Source organism: Mustela nigripes, chromosome X (assembly GCF_022355385.1).
Source record: "Mustela nigripes isolate SB6536 chromosome X, MUSNIG.SB6536, whole genome shotgun sequence".
NCBI lineage: Eukaryota > Metazoa > Chordata > Mammalia > Carnivora > Mustelidae > Mustela > Mustela nigripes.
The window spans coordinates 54,933,377-54,950,285 of NC_081575.1; the positions used below are offsets into that span (position 1 = coordinate 54,933,377).

Sequence of the window (16,909 nt, forward strand, 5' to 3'; positions counted from 1 at the left end):
ATTGTGGAGGGTATGTGCTTTGGTGAGTGCTGTGAAGTGTGTAAACCTGGTGATTCACAGACCTCTACCCCTGGGGATAAAAATATATGTTTATAAAAAATAAAAAATTAAAATAAAACAAAACAAAACAAAACAAAAAACTCCCAGTAAAGAAATGCCATAAAATAGTCTAAACTGATAGGTTTTGTTTTTGTTTTGCATTGCATCTTAATAAATACATTCCAAACTGAAAAAAAATAAATAAATAATTCTACTACATTGGTAAAATGTGGGGAAATAGGAGTTCTTGTTTAATACTCATGGGAGTGTAAGTCAGAACAATTTTGGAGAGCAATTCAGCAATAACTACTCAATGATAGCCCACAACTCAATGATTTTACTTCTAGGTTTATTCCCCAGAGAAATTCTCCCACAAGGGGACAAGAAAATATGACGTCCATTTACAACACTGTTTGTAATAACAAAAAATTAGGAAAAAAAACCTAAATGTTTATCAATATAGTAAAGAATAATCAAACTGTGGTATACTAATGCAATTAAATAGTAGAATGGGTGATTAAAATATAAATGAACTAGATCAGCATGTATCAACATAGATAAAGCTAAAAAACATAATGTAAGAGCAGTGATTAAAAAAGGATAGTATAGTATCAAACCACTTAGGTACATTTTAAAAACAAAACAAAACAAAACAAAAAAACCGACACTGCATATTGTTTGTGCATAAATACACATACAATAAAAAAAAACAGAGTGATAATTCACACAAATTTTAAAACATTAGTTAACTCTAATGAAGGGTTGAGGAGAAAGGAAATTAGTGTTAGTTATTCAATAATGCCTTACAGATACATATTTTTTTAAATAATGCGCTCTGAATGAAATGTAATGTAGCAAAATGTAGACTTCGTTATTGGTCCACAAATGTCTCTATTTCTTGCTCTTTCCATTTGAGCTATTTTATAATCAAACTTGCTAATTTATTACACAATCAAAATGATGCTACCAAAATTGATTTCAGAATAAGAATGTCATTTTCCAGTAAATCAGAATATACATACACACACACACAAACACACATATACATACATATGTCCATATGTCCATATAAAATCTATTGATCTAACATATATGATCTTTGTCATCAAACTGCCTTGATTCAAATGCTGGCTCTGGTATTTGTAGGTTTTGTGGCCTCAGATAAGTCATTTAACCTTCTCTGTGCTTCAGTACCATCTTCTGTAAAATAAGAATCACAATAATAGCATCTAGGGGCACCTGGGTGGCTCTGTGGGTTAAGCCTCTGCCTTCAGCTCAGGTCATGATATTTGGTCCTGGGATCAAGCCCCATATCAGGCTCTCTGCTCAGTGGGGAGCCTGCTTCCCCGCCCTCTCTCTCTGCCTCTCTGCCTACATGTGATCTCTCTCTGTCAAATAAATAAATAAAATCTTAAAAAAAAATAATAGCATCTACCTTATAGGGTTGTTATGAAGATTAAATGAACTAAATAACTTGGGATATAATGTCTGAAAAATGTTAGATATTATGTTCTGGCAAAAATAAGAATAGCAGTTGTTGATCAAAATTTTTCCTGAATTACATTATTTATGTCTATACTGGTTAAATGTATCAACTAATCATTCATCTCTTAAATTCTCTACCTCAAGGACTAACCAATTAACTAAGAATTTCCAGTTGTTAGAGTTTTTAGGCAACAGATTTAATTAAATAGTATATTTAAACATGGTTTATCCCTATCACACTACAGATTACTTGTGGTCAAAACTACCTGGTGATCCAAAAAGGGGAGCACTGTCTACCCAAATTTTATTTAGGTAAACATCATCTGTTTTGCACATTGACATATGTATTAATCAGTTGTCCAACAATTTCTTATCTTTCATACATGTCTGTTTAAATATGCAACTAGAATAGTTTGTTGACCAATGGGAGGTTTTTTCTTAAGTTAGTACTTGAGATTGTGCATTCTTTTCTTTCTCTTTCTGTTTTCACTTTTCCCCTTTTTTAAAAAGTCCTCTGATAAGCTTCTCATCAGAAAGGACAATGTTAACTGACCACCCTTTTTTAAAAAATATTTATTTATTTATTTGACAGAAGGAGAGCACAAGCAAGAGGAGCAGCAGACAGAGGAAGAGGCAGAGTCAGGTTCCCCGCTGAGCAGGGAGCCTCATGTGGGTTTCAATCCAGAATCTTGGGATCATGACCTGAGCTGAAGGCAGGTGTTTAACTACTGAGCCATGCAGGCTCAGACTAAGGATTTATGGTGCAGATAGTAGGGGCCTTTAAAGCAATGACGTGTTTTTTTTCTTTCTTTTTTTTCCTACAAAGTTTGGAATTTAATTCTTTTCTTTTTGGACAAATACACTTTTGGATTGCCGGTAATGAAAGGGGCATACAAATGTTAAAAGCACTGTAGCACAGCAGATTATATGCTAAAATCCAGGGCAAGACAGATAAACAAGTGAAGTCTCAGACCAATCAAACAGTTACCTCAAACAAAAATTTCAGAAGACAAACTTTTGTTTTATTTTTGCCAATGCCAACCAAAAGTTCAAATGAAGTTTTGTTGTGTTAACTACTTACATTTCTTTTATTTCCTAAATCATTTGTAAAAATCAAGGAATTTTGCTAGAAGAAATTGGGAATTTGTTGAAAGGCAAGTCAACTTAAAATTAAATGAACACATGCTATGTATATGGCGTTTTTCCTATTAAAGCACCATGAATTAGGTTTTAAATAGAAGCCTTAATTATGTTATGTGACAGAACCTATATTTAAATGCTCTCTTTGGACATGGCAGTAATGATCTTTTATGCTTTATTTCATTGATAAATAGGAAAGCAGAAAATTCATAATTTTATCTTAATTTTCCAAGCAAGTTAAGGGAAAATTATCTTGGCTATTTCCATGTAGTAAAGAAAAATCATGAAGCACATAATCGCAATTTTGAGTATCAGGAAAATTATTTACAAACATTCTACTTATTTTTAATCCACTTTACATGAATTTTCCATTGGATACATTTATAATATACTGTGATTTTTTTTTAAATTCCAATACCTAGAGTACTTACAATTTAAGACAGAGATCTCTGGAAGAGATTATGCTGAGTGAAATAAGTCAAGAAGAGTCAAGTATCATATGGTTTCACTTACTTGTGGATCATAAGGAATAACATGGAGGACATTGGGAGACGGAGCAGAGAAGTGAGTTGGGGGAAATTGGAGAGGGAGACAAACCATGAGAGACTGTGGACTTTGAGAAACAAACTGAGGGTTTTGGAGTAGAAGGGGACAGCGGATTGGGTGAGCCTGGTGATAGGTATTATGGAGGGCATATACTGCAGGGAGCACTGGGTGTCGTACATAAACAATGAATGCTAGAACACAGAAAAGAAATAAAATAAAATGGAAAAATAAATAAAATAAGATAAATAAAATAAAATAATAGAGATCGCAAACTGGCAGGGAACTAGCAGAAATTAGGGAATTTCATATAAAAGTCTGCATTACTGGCTTGTCTTAAAAACTGAGTTTATCAGTATTGGGCCTACATTCCCACATGGTGGCAATCAGCTACACAGAGTAACAGCTGACACCTTTAGAAAGAATACATACTCTCCAGGTCACCCACCACTCCCTGCTGCTTATGGCCTTTCATTTACATTACCAGCCTTGTGTCAGTAGGCATTAGAGTTTGCTACTCTCCTGTTTCTCTGTAGTTAATGTGAATGAATCAGTGCATATACTTTTAAGAACATTTCATGATTTTTCTCAGATTACAGCAGATATAAAAATTCATAGCATACATATGTACATATGTAATGTGTGTTCTAATTTATCTAAAATAAATCTATACAGTTATAATCTATTATTATAATTAATTAAATGAAGAGAATATTGCATTAATTTGTATGTCATTTAACTAGGAAAATCGAAATAAAATGAAAGTCATTTCCAATGTCTGAATTCAATTGCATTCATTTAAAATTTTAAAAAAAGCATTTACTTTCAATATCCCAAACCTAAACTCAAAACTCAAACCATGTAAACTTTTTCAGTTACAATCATTCATTAATGAAATCTAATGGGTTCTTGTCTTCCCCAGCACTAAAGTTACAGTGTAATAGAAAGTTTGACACTTAAGAAGGCACAACCACTGCTTCAGGTCACTTGGGTATTATTTAGTGTGCATGATACTTAAAAGTAATATCTAGTATAGGAAATGTTCTGGATATTACAAACATCATCATAGTGGTTTTTAGTTTCTACATTGAAAATTCATATGGTGTGGTCCCCATCTCTCCCATAATCTTATGTTATTTTTGTTGTAGAAAAATATGGATAAAACATCATCAAGGGTAGCCCTGAATAAATTGGAAAAAAGTCACCAAAGGGTGATTTAACCTGAGAATGGTATATGGAAGAGAAGAGGGGCACTATTGGCCAGCAATATCAAATATACTTTTGTACTTTATTACCATGGTTTGCCCTCCTTTTCCCTTGCTTCTCTGAGTTAGTCCATTATTTTCCTCATTACAACCTAAAAGGTATAAAGCCTAGAGCAATATGGTATTGCAATTCAACTGAAATTGTCATAGATAATTTTTTGAAATTTCCAACAAAAAACTTTCTTAAAATTCCAAATTTTTTAGAAATGTATTTTTAGAAAAAAAATAGTTTTGAATATTTTAGAACTACTAGCATGCTTACAAAATATATCCATGCCTAATGCTTAGAACAACTCCACAAAATTAGATGGCCTATTTTTTTCTTTATTGCTATAGCACACTTAATAATCTGTGCTGCCCTGCAAAAGTGAATGTACCTTCCTAAGCACTCGGAAGTTATGCAGTGAGTGAATCACCTTCTTGTTATTTTACATAGGTGTCATGGTTTTTGTGTTCGTGACACTTACTTGACCCACATGAACTTTGCAGACTTTCTCTAGCTTCTGCCTTAGTTCCCAGGAAAGGAGTTGTTCCCTGTGGGTGGAAATCACCTCTCTACTGCATGAACCTAGGATCTATTCCCAGTTAATAGATATGAATGATTACCATCAATAACGAAACTGTGGATACCAAATTAACTAGTGCCCACAAATGGATAGATAGGGTCCAATTAGCTATTTGGATTTCATTTTTCTTATTATTAACTAAGAATAAAGAAAGATTCGACATTTGTTCTGAAAATTCAAATGGCTCTACTTTCGTACCTTAATAAGTACAGTACAGGGAACAAAATTATTGAAGTTGGGCTGAATCTGTACAGGCTCCAGGACATTCCCAGGAAGTTGATTTATAAAAAAAAATACATAAATACCTGTTAACAGCTTGTTTTCTTGTCATTTGCCTCTTCCTTCTAAAAGGAGAGTATAGCAAAAAATAAATAAATAAAACTGGTTAATTGAGATTTCTGGTTAGTAAGCTTCCAATTAATCAAGGTTTTATTATATTTCACAAAAAAGCTTCTTCAATTCTTCAAGAATTTTAGATAGGTTACACACAATGAAACACCAGCAGGGAAGAGCACAAAGAAGGTAAGAAAGCCTGAATTGTTATTAGATAGTGTTTTAAATATATGGACAATACTATTGTATTTCTGATCTAATCCCCACTAAGTAAAGAATAATTTGAAATGTCATGAGATTTATGGCTTTGCCATATATGAAGGCAAAGAAATAAGGTTATAGATTTCTGTTAAAAAAAAAAGTGGCCTTGGGTCATAACAATTCTTAAAAAAGATTCAGCATTATTATGTCTTCTTCCTTTCTCTCAAGAGCCTTCTTCCCATCCTATATATTCAGAAGGATTCTGTCCTAGGATTTTTTTTTTCTATTTTCTATTTGGCCAGCAGGATGATTAAAATGAGCCAATATCACTGCTATGCCTTAATTTTCTAAACATGGAGATATTAATCACACAGCTCATTATATTCTTATTTCTGGAACAATTATAATGAACTATCTTACATCCTTCCCAAAAGGGTTACACACACACACACACACACACACACACACACACACACACACAGAGTCATACACATACCACACAAAATAAATACTTAAAAATGAGATTAATAAAAACCCACAAAACTTTTTCCTCCCCTACCCCCCAAACCCCCCATTCTGCCTCCTATCAGGGAGATCATATGATAATTGTCTTTCTCTGATTGACTTATTTCCCTCTCTCCCAAAACAAACTGAGAGTTGCTAGAAGGAGTGGGGGTATGGAGAGGGTGTTTGGTTATGGACATTGGGGACTGTATGTGATATGGTGAGTGCTGCAAAGTGTGTAAGCCTGATGATTCACAAACCTGTACCCCTGGGGCAAACATGTTAATAAAAATAATTTTAAAAAATTTAAAAACCCACAAAATTATCTTAATTAACAAAACAAACATTATTTCCAATAGCACAGTATTTCCTAGTGAAGAACAATGAAATCTAAACTAACATACTGCTTTTGGGGAAGATAGCAGAGTAGGAGGGTCCTTGTCCCCTACTTGTCACTTCATCCTGTGATTACGCCCAAATAACATCCGCATCAGAGTTAATAAACCAGAAAATGAGTGAAGACTGGCAGAATAGACTCTCCAGAGCTAAATGTAAAGAAGCCACCTCAAAGAGGGTAAAAAGGTAAAGATAAGATCAGGAGCCAAATTGACCCACAGGATTGTTCATGGGTGGGAAGGATACCTTGAGCGAGGAAAAGAGAGAGGAACAGACCCTATACCAAGTACCACAGACATTAGGAACCCACACTGAGAAGATGAATCCCCATAATATTTGGCTTTGAAAACCAGCAGAACCTGTTTTGTGAGTTCTTACAATCAGTGAGGCTTATCATCTGGAACTTTAAAATTCAGCAACTCCACTCTGGGAGAGCCAGAGGGTGACTGGAACCTTAGTCTCTGCCCTTAGACAGTACTATAAACAGACTCACTGAAAAGTCATTAGAAACACAGTTTTTAAAATGTCTAGGGTATACAGGAAAGATATTTATTTACTAATCTCAGAGCATGTGCTGGTGGAGGGATCTTTTGAAGACTCCTAGAATGAAAGAGCTGGTAGGTGTCATTTCCCTCCACTTCCCCAGAGCCTATGTACCCAGACAACTGTGGGAACAAGTGCAGGATGAACACTCTCCACAAAGCTTGCCTGACCCCTGTCTTCTACAGACCATCCACTCCATCCCAGACTGGGCAGTTTTCCCAGGGTGGCTGGAGGTCTCCTCCTTCAGTGGAATGGCATAGACCTTGCTGGCACTATGTGCCCCACTGCATTTTCCCCCTTGGACGTGCCCCTTCCAACATGCCCTTGGCAGGAGACCATCCAAAGGAGTGCCACAAGCCTGGCAGAGTGAAGCAAACCTGACAGAGTTCAAAACCACTCCAAAGGGACTCCTGCCCCAGGGAAAGAAGAAGATAATCACAAATACCATTCTGACTGCAAATTCAGTAGTGGGCTGGGGATCACACATCTGGTCTGACTGAAGGGCCTGCCCATCAATGACAGTTTTTCAGGGGACAAGACAGGGAGAGCACCCTGCAGTTTGGTGCTGCCACAGCTCTGGTAAATACCTGGTCTGATTAAACTCAAGCCTAAGGTGGCCCAGACTTGCTCCCTAACAACAAAGGGACCAAACACTTACCATGAGACAAAGAGAGCCACTGCAGACAACTGTGATAAAGGAAAAATAGGGTACATGCAACAAACATAGAAGACATGCCTGAGTGCCAGGTTATGGTGAACAAGGAACATTGTATTGCAGGCACCACAGGACCTCTTCTTCATATGGCCACGTTCAAGAGGAGACGTAGCTGACTTTCCCAACACATAGAAACAGACACAGAGAGTTAGACAAAATGAGGAGACAAATATGACATGAAAAGGGGGAAAAATCACAGCAAGAGAACTAAATGAAACAAAGACAAGTAACATGCCTGATAGAGAATTTAAAGTAATGGTCATAAAGAGATACTCACTGGACTTGAAAAAAGAGAGCCTTAGTGAGACCCTTAAAAAAAAAAAAAAGATAGAAAACACATACATACATACACACACACACACACACACACACACTCAGAAATTAAGAACTCTGCTCTTCTCCTTGCTTGTGCCCTCTCTGTTAAATAAACAAACAAACAAATAAATAAAATGAAGAAATGAAGAACTCAATAACTAAAATTTAAATACACTAGAATAAAGACTAGACTAGAGGAAGCAGAACAGAGCAGAGACATTGAGGACAGAGTAAAGGAAAGCAATCAAGCAGAATGTGAGAGAGAAAAATAATAATAACAAATGAAAATAGACTTACAGAACTCAATTACACAATAAAGTACAAAAAGATGACCATTATACGGATCCTAGAAAGAAAAGAGAGAGAAAAGGGGACAGAAAATGTATTTGAAATAATAAGTGAAAATGTCCAGAATATGGGCAGGGAACAGAAATCCAGATATAGGAGACACAGAGAGCTCCCAATAAAATCAACCCAAGGAGGTCCACACCAAGATGCACACTTATTAAAGTGACAAAATATGGTGATAAGAAAGAATTTTGAAAGCAGACAGAAAAAACATCACATTCAAGGGAAACTCCATAAGACTATCAGTCTTTTTTTGTTTTGTTTTTAGCAGACACTGCAGGCTTAAAAGGCATGTCATGATATATTCAAAATGCTGAAAGAAAACAAAACCTGCAACCAAGAATACCCTATCCAGTAAAACTATCACTCAGAATAGAGGAAGAGACGAAGAGTTTCTCAGATGAAAGGTAAAGGAATTCATCACCACTAAACCAGCCTTCAAGAAATGTTGAAGAGGACTCTGAGTGGAAAGGAAACCTCTGGGGAGGAAGGAGTGGAAAGTAAGAGTAATAAAAGTAGGAAGCACAAAAGCACTAAAATTAATTATAGCTATAAAAATCAGGCAAATAATTCACAAAATAAAAGTATATAAAGTATGACACTATCTATCTAAAATGTTCATGGAAGAGGAGAAAAAATGTAATGTTTTTAGAATGGGTTCAAACTTAAGCAACCACCAACTTAACATAGAACTGCTATATGCATGAGATGTTATATACAAGCCTAATGGTAACCACAAATCAAAAACTGGTAATAAGTAAAAAATAAAGGGAAAGGAATACAAATATATCACACACACACACACACACACACACACACACACACACAGCCAGCAACACATGAGAAAACAGTAAGAGGAGGAAGAGAGAAAAATCACAAGTAACAAAGTAGCAATAAATATATACCCATCCATAATGACTTTGAAAGTTAATTGACTGTATGCACCATTCAAAAGACATAAGGTAAATGGATAAAAAAGCAACAACCATTTATGTGCTTCCAAGAAGAGATTCATTTCAGACTTAAAGACATATGCAGTTTGCAAGTGAAAGGATGGAAAAACATTTATCACACAAATGAAAGTGAAAGGAAAGTGAGGGTAATAATGCTTATATCAGACAAAATAGACTTTAAAACACAAACTTTAACAAGACAAAGGACACTACATAATCATAAAGAGAAGAGTTCAACAGAAGATATAACAGTTGTATTTTTGATCCAACATGAGAGCACCAAAATACATAAGGCAGCTGATAACAAACATAAAGGGAATAATTGATCATAATATAATAAGAAAGTATCTTAATGGCCCACTTACATCAATGGACAGATTATCCAAGAAAATAAAAAAGGAAACAGTAGTTCTGAATGATACATTGAATGGATCTAACAAATACATTCAGAACATTCCATCCCAAAACAGTAGAATACATATTCTTTTCAAGTGCACATGGGACATTTTCCAAAAAAGATCACAAAACAAGTCTCAACAGATTAAAAAGATCAAAGTCTTTTCTAATGACAATGCTATGAAACTAGAAACTAGAAACTAGAAATCAACCACAAGAAAAAACCTGGAAAGAACACAAATACATGGAAGTTAAATAACACTACTAAATGATGAATGGGTCAACCAAGAAATCAAAGACAAATGAAAAATATATGGAAAGAAATGGAAATGAAAACACAATGGTCATAATAATTCCAGATGCAGCAAAAATGATTCTAAGAGGAAGTTTCTATCAATACAAACCTGTGTCAAAACACAAGAAAAATCTTGGGGCACCTGGATGGCTCAGTGGGTTAAACCTCTGCCTTTGGCTCAGGTCAAGATATCAGGGTCCTGGGATTGAGCCCCACATTGGGCTCTCTGCTCAGCAGGGAGCCTGCTTCCCCATCTCTCTTTGCCTCTCTGCCTACTTGTTATCTCTCTCTCTCTGTCAAATAAATAAATAAAATCCTAAAAAAAAGAAAATCAAGAAAAATCTCAAAGAATCTAACCTTACACCTAAAGAAACAAGAAGAAAAAACAACAACCAAAAAGAGTAGAAAGAAAAATTAAACAGAGCAGATATAAAAGAAATAGAAACAAAAATCATAGAACAGATCATTGGAACCAGGAGCTGGTTCTTTAAGAAGATCAACAAAATGGATAAAATTTTAGTCAGACTCATCAGGGGAAAAAGAGGGGGGCTCAAATAAAACCAGAAATGGAAACAAAAGGGGAGAAATAGCAATCAACACCACAGAAACACAAAGGATCATAAGATTATGAAAAATTATATGCTAACAAATTGGGTAACCTAAAAGAAACAAATTCCTAAAATATATGAGCTTCCAAAACTGAATCAGGAAAAAATAGAAAATTTGAATAGACAACTATTAGTAATGAAATTGAATTAGTAATCAAAAAATTCTTAACAAATACAAGTCCAGAACCAGATGGCTTCACAGGTGAATTCTACCAAACATATAAAGAAGAGTCAATACCTAGTCTTTTCTAATCTTCCAAAACACAGAAAAGGAAGAAAGATTCCAAATCCATTCTATGAAGCCACCATTACTCTGATTATCAAAACCAGATAAAGAGAACTATAGGCTAATATCTCCAATGGACTTAGATGCAGAAATCCTGAGAAAAATGTTAGCAAGCCAAGTCTGATCATACATTTAAAAAAATCATTTACTTCGATCAAGTGGAATTTGTTCCTGGGATACAACGTTTGTTCAGTATTCATGAATCAACATGATGTATCACATCAATAAAAGGATATATAAAAACAAATTTGACACTTCAATAAACGCAGAAAAAAGTATTTCAAATCCATTCATGATAAAAATACTCAACAAAATAGGTTTAGAGCAAACATATCTCAATGTAATAAAGGTTTTATGTGAAAAAGCTGCAGCTAACATCATACACAATGGTGAAAAACTGAGAGCTTTTCCCCCTAAAGTCAGGAATAAGACAAGTATGTCCATTCTCATCACTTTTATTCAACATAGTGCTGGAAGTCCTAGCCACATCAATCAGAAAACAAAAAGAAATAAAAAGCATTAAAATCAACAAGGCAGAAGTAAAATTCATTATTTGCAGATATCATGATACCATATATAGAAAACCCTAAAGATTCTACCAAAGAAACTACTAGAACTGATAAATAAATTCAGTAAGGATGCAAGATATAAAATGAATATACTGAAATACATTGCATTTCTGTACACTAATAATGAAGTAGCAGAAAGAGAAATTAACAATCTTATTTATATTTTCACCAAAAGGAATAAAATACCAAGGAATTAAACTTAATCAAGAAGGTGAAAGACCTGTACACTGAAAACTAAAACACTGGTGAAAGAAATTGACGATGACAAAAATGGAAAGATATCCCATGAGCATGAAATTAGGAGAACAAATATTATTAAAATGTCTATACTTCCCAATCAAGCTATAGATTTAATACAGTCCCTAACAAAAATGAACAAAATTTCTCACAGAACTATAACAATCCTGAAATTTGTATGGAACCAAAAAAGTCCCTGAATAGCCAAAACAATTTGAAAAAGAAGAACAAGACTGGAAATATCACAATCCCAGATTTCAAGATATACTACAAAGCTGTAGTAATCAAATGGTATGGTACTGGCACAAAAATAGACACATACATCAACAGAACAAGATAGAGAGCTCAGAAGTAAACCCATGGTTATGTGGACAATTAATCTTTGACAAAGGAGGCAAGAACATACAATGGAAAAAGGCAAATTGTGGTGGGAAAACTGGACAGCATCACGCAAAAGAATGTAACTGAACCACTTTCTTACACCACAAAATAAACTCAAAATGTATGAAAGACCTCAATGGGAGAACTGAAACCATAAAAATCCTAGAAGAGAGCACAGGTTACAAATTCCCTGACACTAGTCATAGCAACATTTTTTCTAGATATGTCTCCTGAGGTGAAGGAAACAAAAGCAAAAACAAACTATTGAGACTACATCAAAATAAATAGCTTCTGCAGAGCAAAAGAAACATTGAACAAAACTAAAAAGCAACTTACAAAATGGGAGAAGTTATTTGCAAATGACATATCCAATAAAGGATTAGTATCCAAAAGATACAAAGAACTTATAAAACTCAACACCCAAAAACAAATAATCCAAATAAAAAATTGACAGAAGACATGATAGACATTTCTCCAAAGAAGCATCCAGATGGCCAACAGACACATGAGAAGATACTCAAAATCACTCATCATCAGGGAAATGAAAATTAAAACCACCATGAATTATCATCTCATACCTGTCAGAATGGCTAAAATCAACAACACAAGAAAAAACAGGTGTTGGTAAGGATGTAGAGAAATGAGAACACTTCTGTTGGTGGGAATGCAAACCAGTGCAGCCACTGTGGAAAACAGTATGAAGGTTCCTCAAAAAATTAAAAATAGAGGGATGCCTGGTTGACTCAGTCAGTTAAGCATCTGTCTTCAGCTCAGGTCATGATCCCAGGGTCCTGGGATCCAGCCCTGCTTTGGGCTCCTTGTGCAGAGCAGAGCCTACTTCTCTCCCTACCTGATGTTCCCCCTGCTTGTGGGCTCTCTTTCTCTCTTTCTCTCCCTTTCTCTCTGATAAATACATAAATAAAATATTTTTTAAAAATAGAATTACCATATGATCCAGTAATTCCACTGCTTGGCATTTATCCAAAGAATACAAAAACACTAACTCAAAAAGATATATGCACCCCTATGTATATTTCAGCATTATTTACAATAACCAAATTATGGAAGCAACCCTAGTGTCCTTCAATAGATTAATGGATAAAGAAGATAAGGTATATATAGATATTGGAATAGTACTCAGTCATGAAAGAGAATAAAAGAGAAAGAGAATAAAATCTTGCCATTTGCAACAACATGGATGGGTCTAGATGATATAATGCTTAGTGAAATAAGTCAATCAGTGAAATACAAATACAATATGATTCATATGTGGAATTTTAGAAACAAACAAAGGAAAAAGAGGAAAAAAAAAAAAACCCGAAACTCCACAAACAGATGGTTACCAAAGGGGAGGTAGGTGGGGGAATGAGTGAAATAGTTGAAGAGGTTTAAGAGTACACTTATCCTGGGGCATCTGGGTGGCTCAGTGGGTTAAAGCCTCTGCCTTCAGCTCAGGGCCTGATGTCAGGGTCCTGGGATCCAGCCCCGCACTGGGTTCTCTGCTCAGTGGGGAGCCTGCTCCCCTTCCTCTCTCTCTCTGCCTGCCTCTTTGCCAGCTTATGATATCTGTCTGTCAAATAAATAAATAAATAAAAATGTTTAAATAAGAAAGAGTACACTTATCCTGATGAGCCCTGAATAGCGGAGAGAATGGTTGGATCACTATATTATACACCTGAATCTAATATAACACTCCATGTTAAGTGTACTGGAATTAAAATTAAAAATGAAAAAAGTACATAAAAATAAAACAACACACTTTAAAAATCTATAAGGACTTTAATTTGGCTCTTTTGAGCTCTAGTGCAATTTTTAGTAGTACAGAAACATGAACCTCTCTAAAATGCCCACAACAGATACATATGGTTTGTTCATCACCCCTCTGTAATCTCCTGCAGTAGCATTTTTTTTAAGTCTCCTTTTAGTAAGTCAGTCAGGGAAAGACAAATACCATATTATTTCATTCATATGTGGAATCTAAGAAACAGAACAAATGAACAAACAAAAAAAGAGACAAAGAGATTCTTAACTAAGAGAATAAACAGATTGGTTACCAGAAGACAGGTGGGTGGGACAACGGCTGATAGGTGAAAGAGATTAAGAGTATTATAGAGGACACGGATTGCATGGAGTACTGGGTGTGGTGAAAAAATAGTAAATACTGTTAAGACAAAAATAAATAAAAAATAAATTTTAAAAAAGAGTATTCTTTTTTTTTCCAGTTTAAATTGCAAACTGCAATTTTATTAACACTATTTTTCTTTCAAACCAAGTTCTTCATGCTGACATTCCCAGTGTTGGGAGGCACAAATACCATTAACCATCTTCATTCTTTGCATCACCAAGGAGTTCTTTCCCCATCTTGTTCTGAAGGATGAACAAAAGCTTGAGGTGTACGTTTCAGAAGATAAACTGCTGCATGAAGACCCCCTATGTTCACCCAGACAGTATGTACCTTCCGCCAAACATGTCCCATTCCAGATAATGCCTGCGTACACACAAAAAGGAAAAGTGATTAGCAGAAAATCTGTAGGCCAACCAGCAGCCTAGTTGGTAGTAAGAAACCATGGGGGAAAGGGAAACAAATCCTACTCAAACTAATACACCTTTTAAAAAAAAGTTTTAATAAATTAAAAGATCCTAAAGTTGCCACAGGATGAATTTTTGGGCTAATTTACAGCACCTTGGTAAAGCATTTCTTGTCCTGAGTAAGTAGTGCAGCTCGGCCTGTCCCTGGTTTACAGACACGGCTCATCTCCCGTAGGCAAGCTGGATAAAGGTTCCAGTTTCTCTTTTTGGAGCCCATCCTTTTTCCAAATGGCATGTCTGACACAATAATGTCCACAGAGCCAGTTCTCAATGGCAGATTGCAGATATCCCACTGAACAGCATCTATGGGCAAGCTCCAGGACACTTTGCCTTCTTTAATTTGGCTCTTGGTCAATAAAGATGAGATGTTATTTGCTGCTCTATTCATAGCCAACGGATTATTATCACCAGCAATATGATAACAGTTAGACCATTCAGTAGACCCCTCTATTGGTATTGCTCCCGTTCCACACATCGGATCCACAATTATATCAGTAGGTTGAGGAGCACAGAGCCTAAGCATCCCATAGGCAAGAGTAGATCTAAGAGTTGTAGGTCCAAAATGTGTGATATTTCTTCGGTGGAGACGCTCTTCTGTCAATGCAATGCCCACAACAATTTCATTATCATGGATGTTCAAAAGAACCTCCACATCAAAGTTGGTCATGTCAGCCTTCCACTTAAAATAATCTTGAACAGCACCCCCAAAATCTCTTGCAGCCTCATTTGAGGAAAAGCAGTGTTTCTCTCCTGCCCGGTTGCACGTGACTCTAAACTTCAGCACTTTAGGATGAGTTTCTTCTTTTTCATCCTTCTCGTCTTTGGAAGATGCCAAATCATCACCTACTAATGTTGATATCTCTTCCTTGATGGCTGGATTTTCATAATAGTCTAAGATATGGGAATCTAAGGTATTATTAGTGAATCCTTTTTTATCCTCTTTCTCATCTGTTTTGTCTCCTTGTCCATTATCAATCTTTTCTCTACCTGAATTCTGATTTATCTTTTTGTGCGTTTTTATTTTTTTTTTCTTGAAACTGGTGTTAATTTTCCATACTTTTAAAGGGTCTGACCATGGAAGCTTCCCAGCCAGTTCTTCAAAATCCTTGAGAACTTCTTCCTTTGTTTCTTTGAACTGATAATCTTTAAACTCCTTAACAACCACAAATAAGTTATCAACTGATCTCAGACAATGAACCTGAGCCAGACTTTCCACTGAAATGTCAAAATATATCTTGCCCCGGTCTTTGCTGATTTTGCATGATGACCCCAATTTCTCTCTCACTTCAGCTGCAGCTGTTTGCTCAAAACCAGTAGGTACAGTGGCTCCAATAGTGACTTGGAGGTGCTCAGACTCACTTCTGGGACCACTTTCTGTCACTTGATTAGCCCTCCAGTTCTCATGAAGGTTCACATCCAAGAGCTGCTTAGTGGCTTCTTGAACATTACACATGTTGGCAGTGCTTCAGAGATGCCGACAGTCCCGTCCGCCAGCGTAGACCCTTCTCGCTCTGGCTCCCCGCCAGACCCAGCGCGCTGATGTCACGCCGCCGGAAGCCCAAAAAAGAGTATTCTTATTATAATGAGTAGTGAGTATAGAATTGTTGAATCACTATGTTTTACACCTGAAACTAATATAACACTGTATGTTAATTTTATTTGAATTAAAAAAAAATTAAACTGAAAAATGTCTCTCTCTTTGTGTGTGTGTGTGTGTGTTTGCTTATTTTGAAAGGCAACTGCTTTTCTGCTTAAAGGTCTGTAGAAAGATTTCTAAATAAACCATAAATGCAAACATGTATCTGGGGTTGCTAGAAAAAGGGAGGCAGGAATGAAAGAAGGTGAAACATTTTTTCACTTCTTATGTTCTTCAGCTTGACTGCTAGAACCATTTGATTTTGTTTTATAGTTCATTCACTCAAACTGTTTTGAAATGATTCTTTTTTGGGAGAGAGAGATAGAGGGCAAAGGGAAGGGCAGAGAGAGAGGGAGAGAGAGGATCTCCAGCAGGTCCCAGCATGGAGCATGTCATGGGACTTGATCTCATGACCCTGAGATCATAACCCGACCCGAAATCAAGGGTTGGATGCTTAACCAATGGAGCCACCCAGGCACTCCAAAATGACATTTTCTTAAGGTAAAATATAGTCATACATACCAAGTCAAAGGTAAAGTTTACTTTCTTAACTCAATGGGCTGCAT

The 16,909-nt window shown here is 35.8% G+C and overlaps 2 protein-coding genes across 2 annotated transcripts in view; both read right to left on the reverse strand.

Annotated features, from left to right (window-relative positions):
* Positions 1-16,909, reverse strand: part of DACH2 (dachshund family transcription factor 2) — an 848,671-nt gene that overhangs the window by 582,806 nt on the left and 248,956 nt on the right. The gene's annotated exons all lie outside the window — the stretch shown is intronic.
* LOC132006796 (tRNA (guanine(6)-N2)-methyltransferase THUMP3-like) lies at positions 14,341-16,258 on the reverse strand. The gene is made up of 2 exons (XM_059384821.1): positions 14,802-16,258; positions 14,341-14,606 (listed from the first exon to the last, which is right to left on the reverse strand). The coding sequence occupies exons 1-2, from the start codon at positions 16,158-16,160 to the stop codon at positions 14,457-14,459; spliced, it is 1,509 nt and encodes a 502-aa protein (XP_059240804.1). The 5' UTR covers positions 16,161-16,258; the 3' UTR covers positions 14,341-14,456.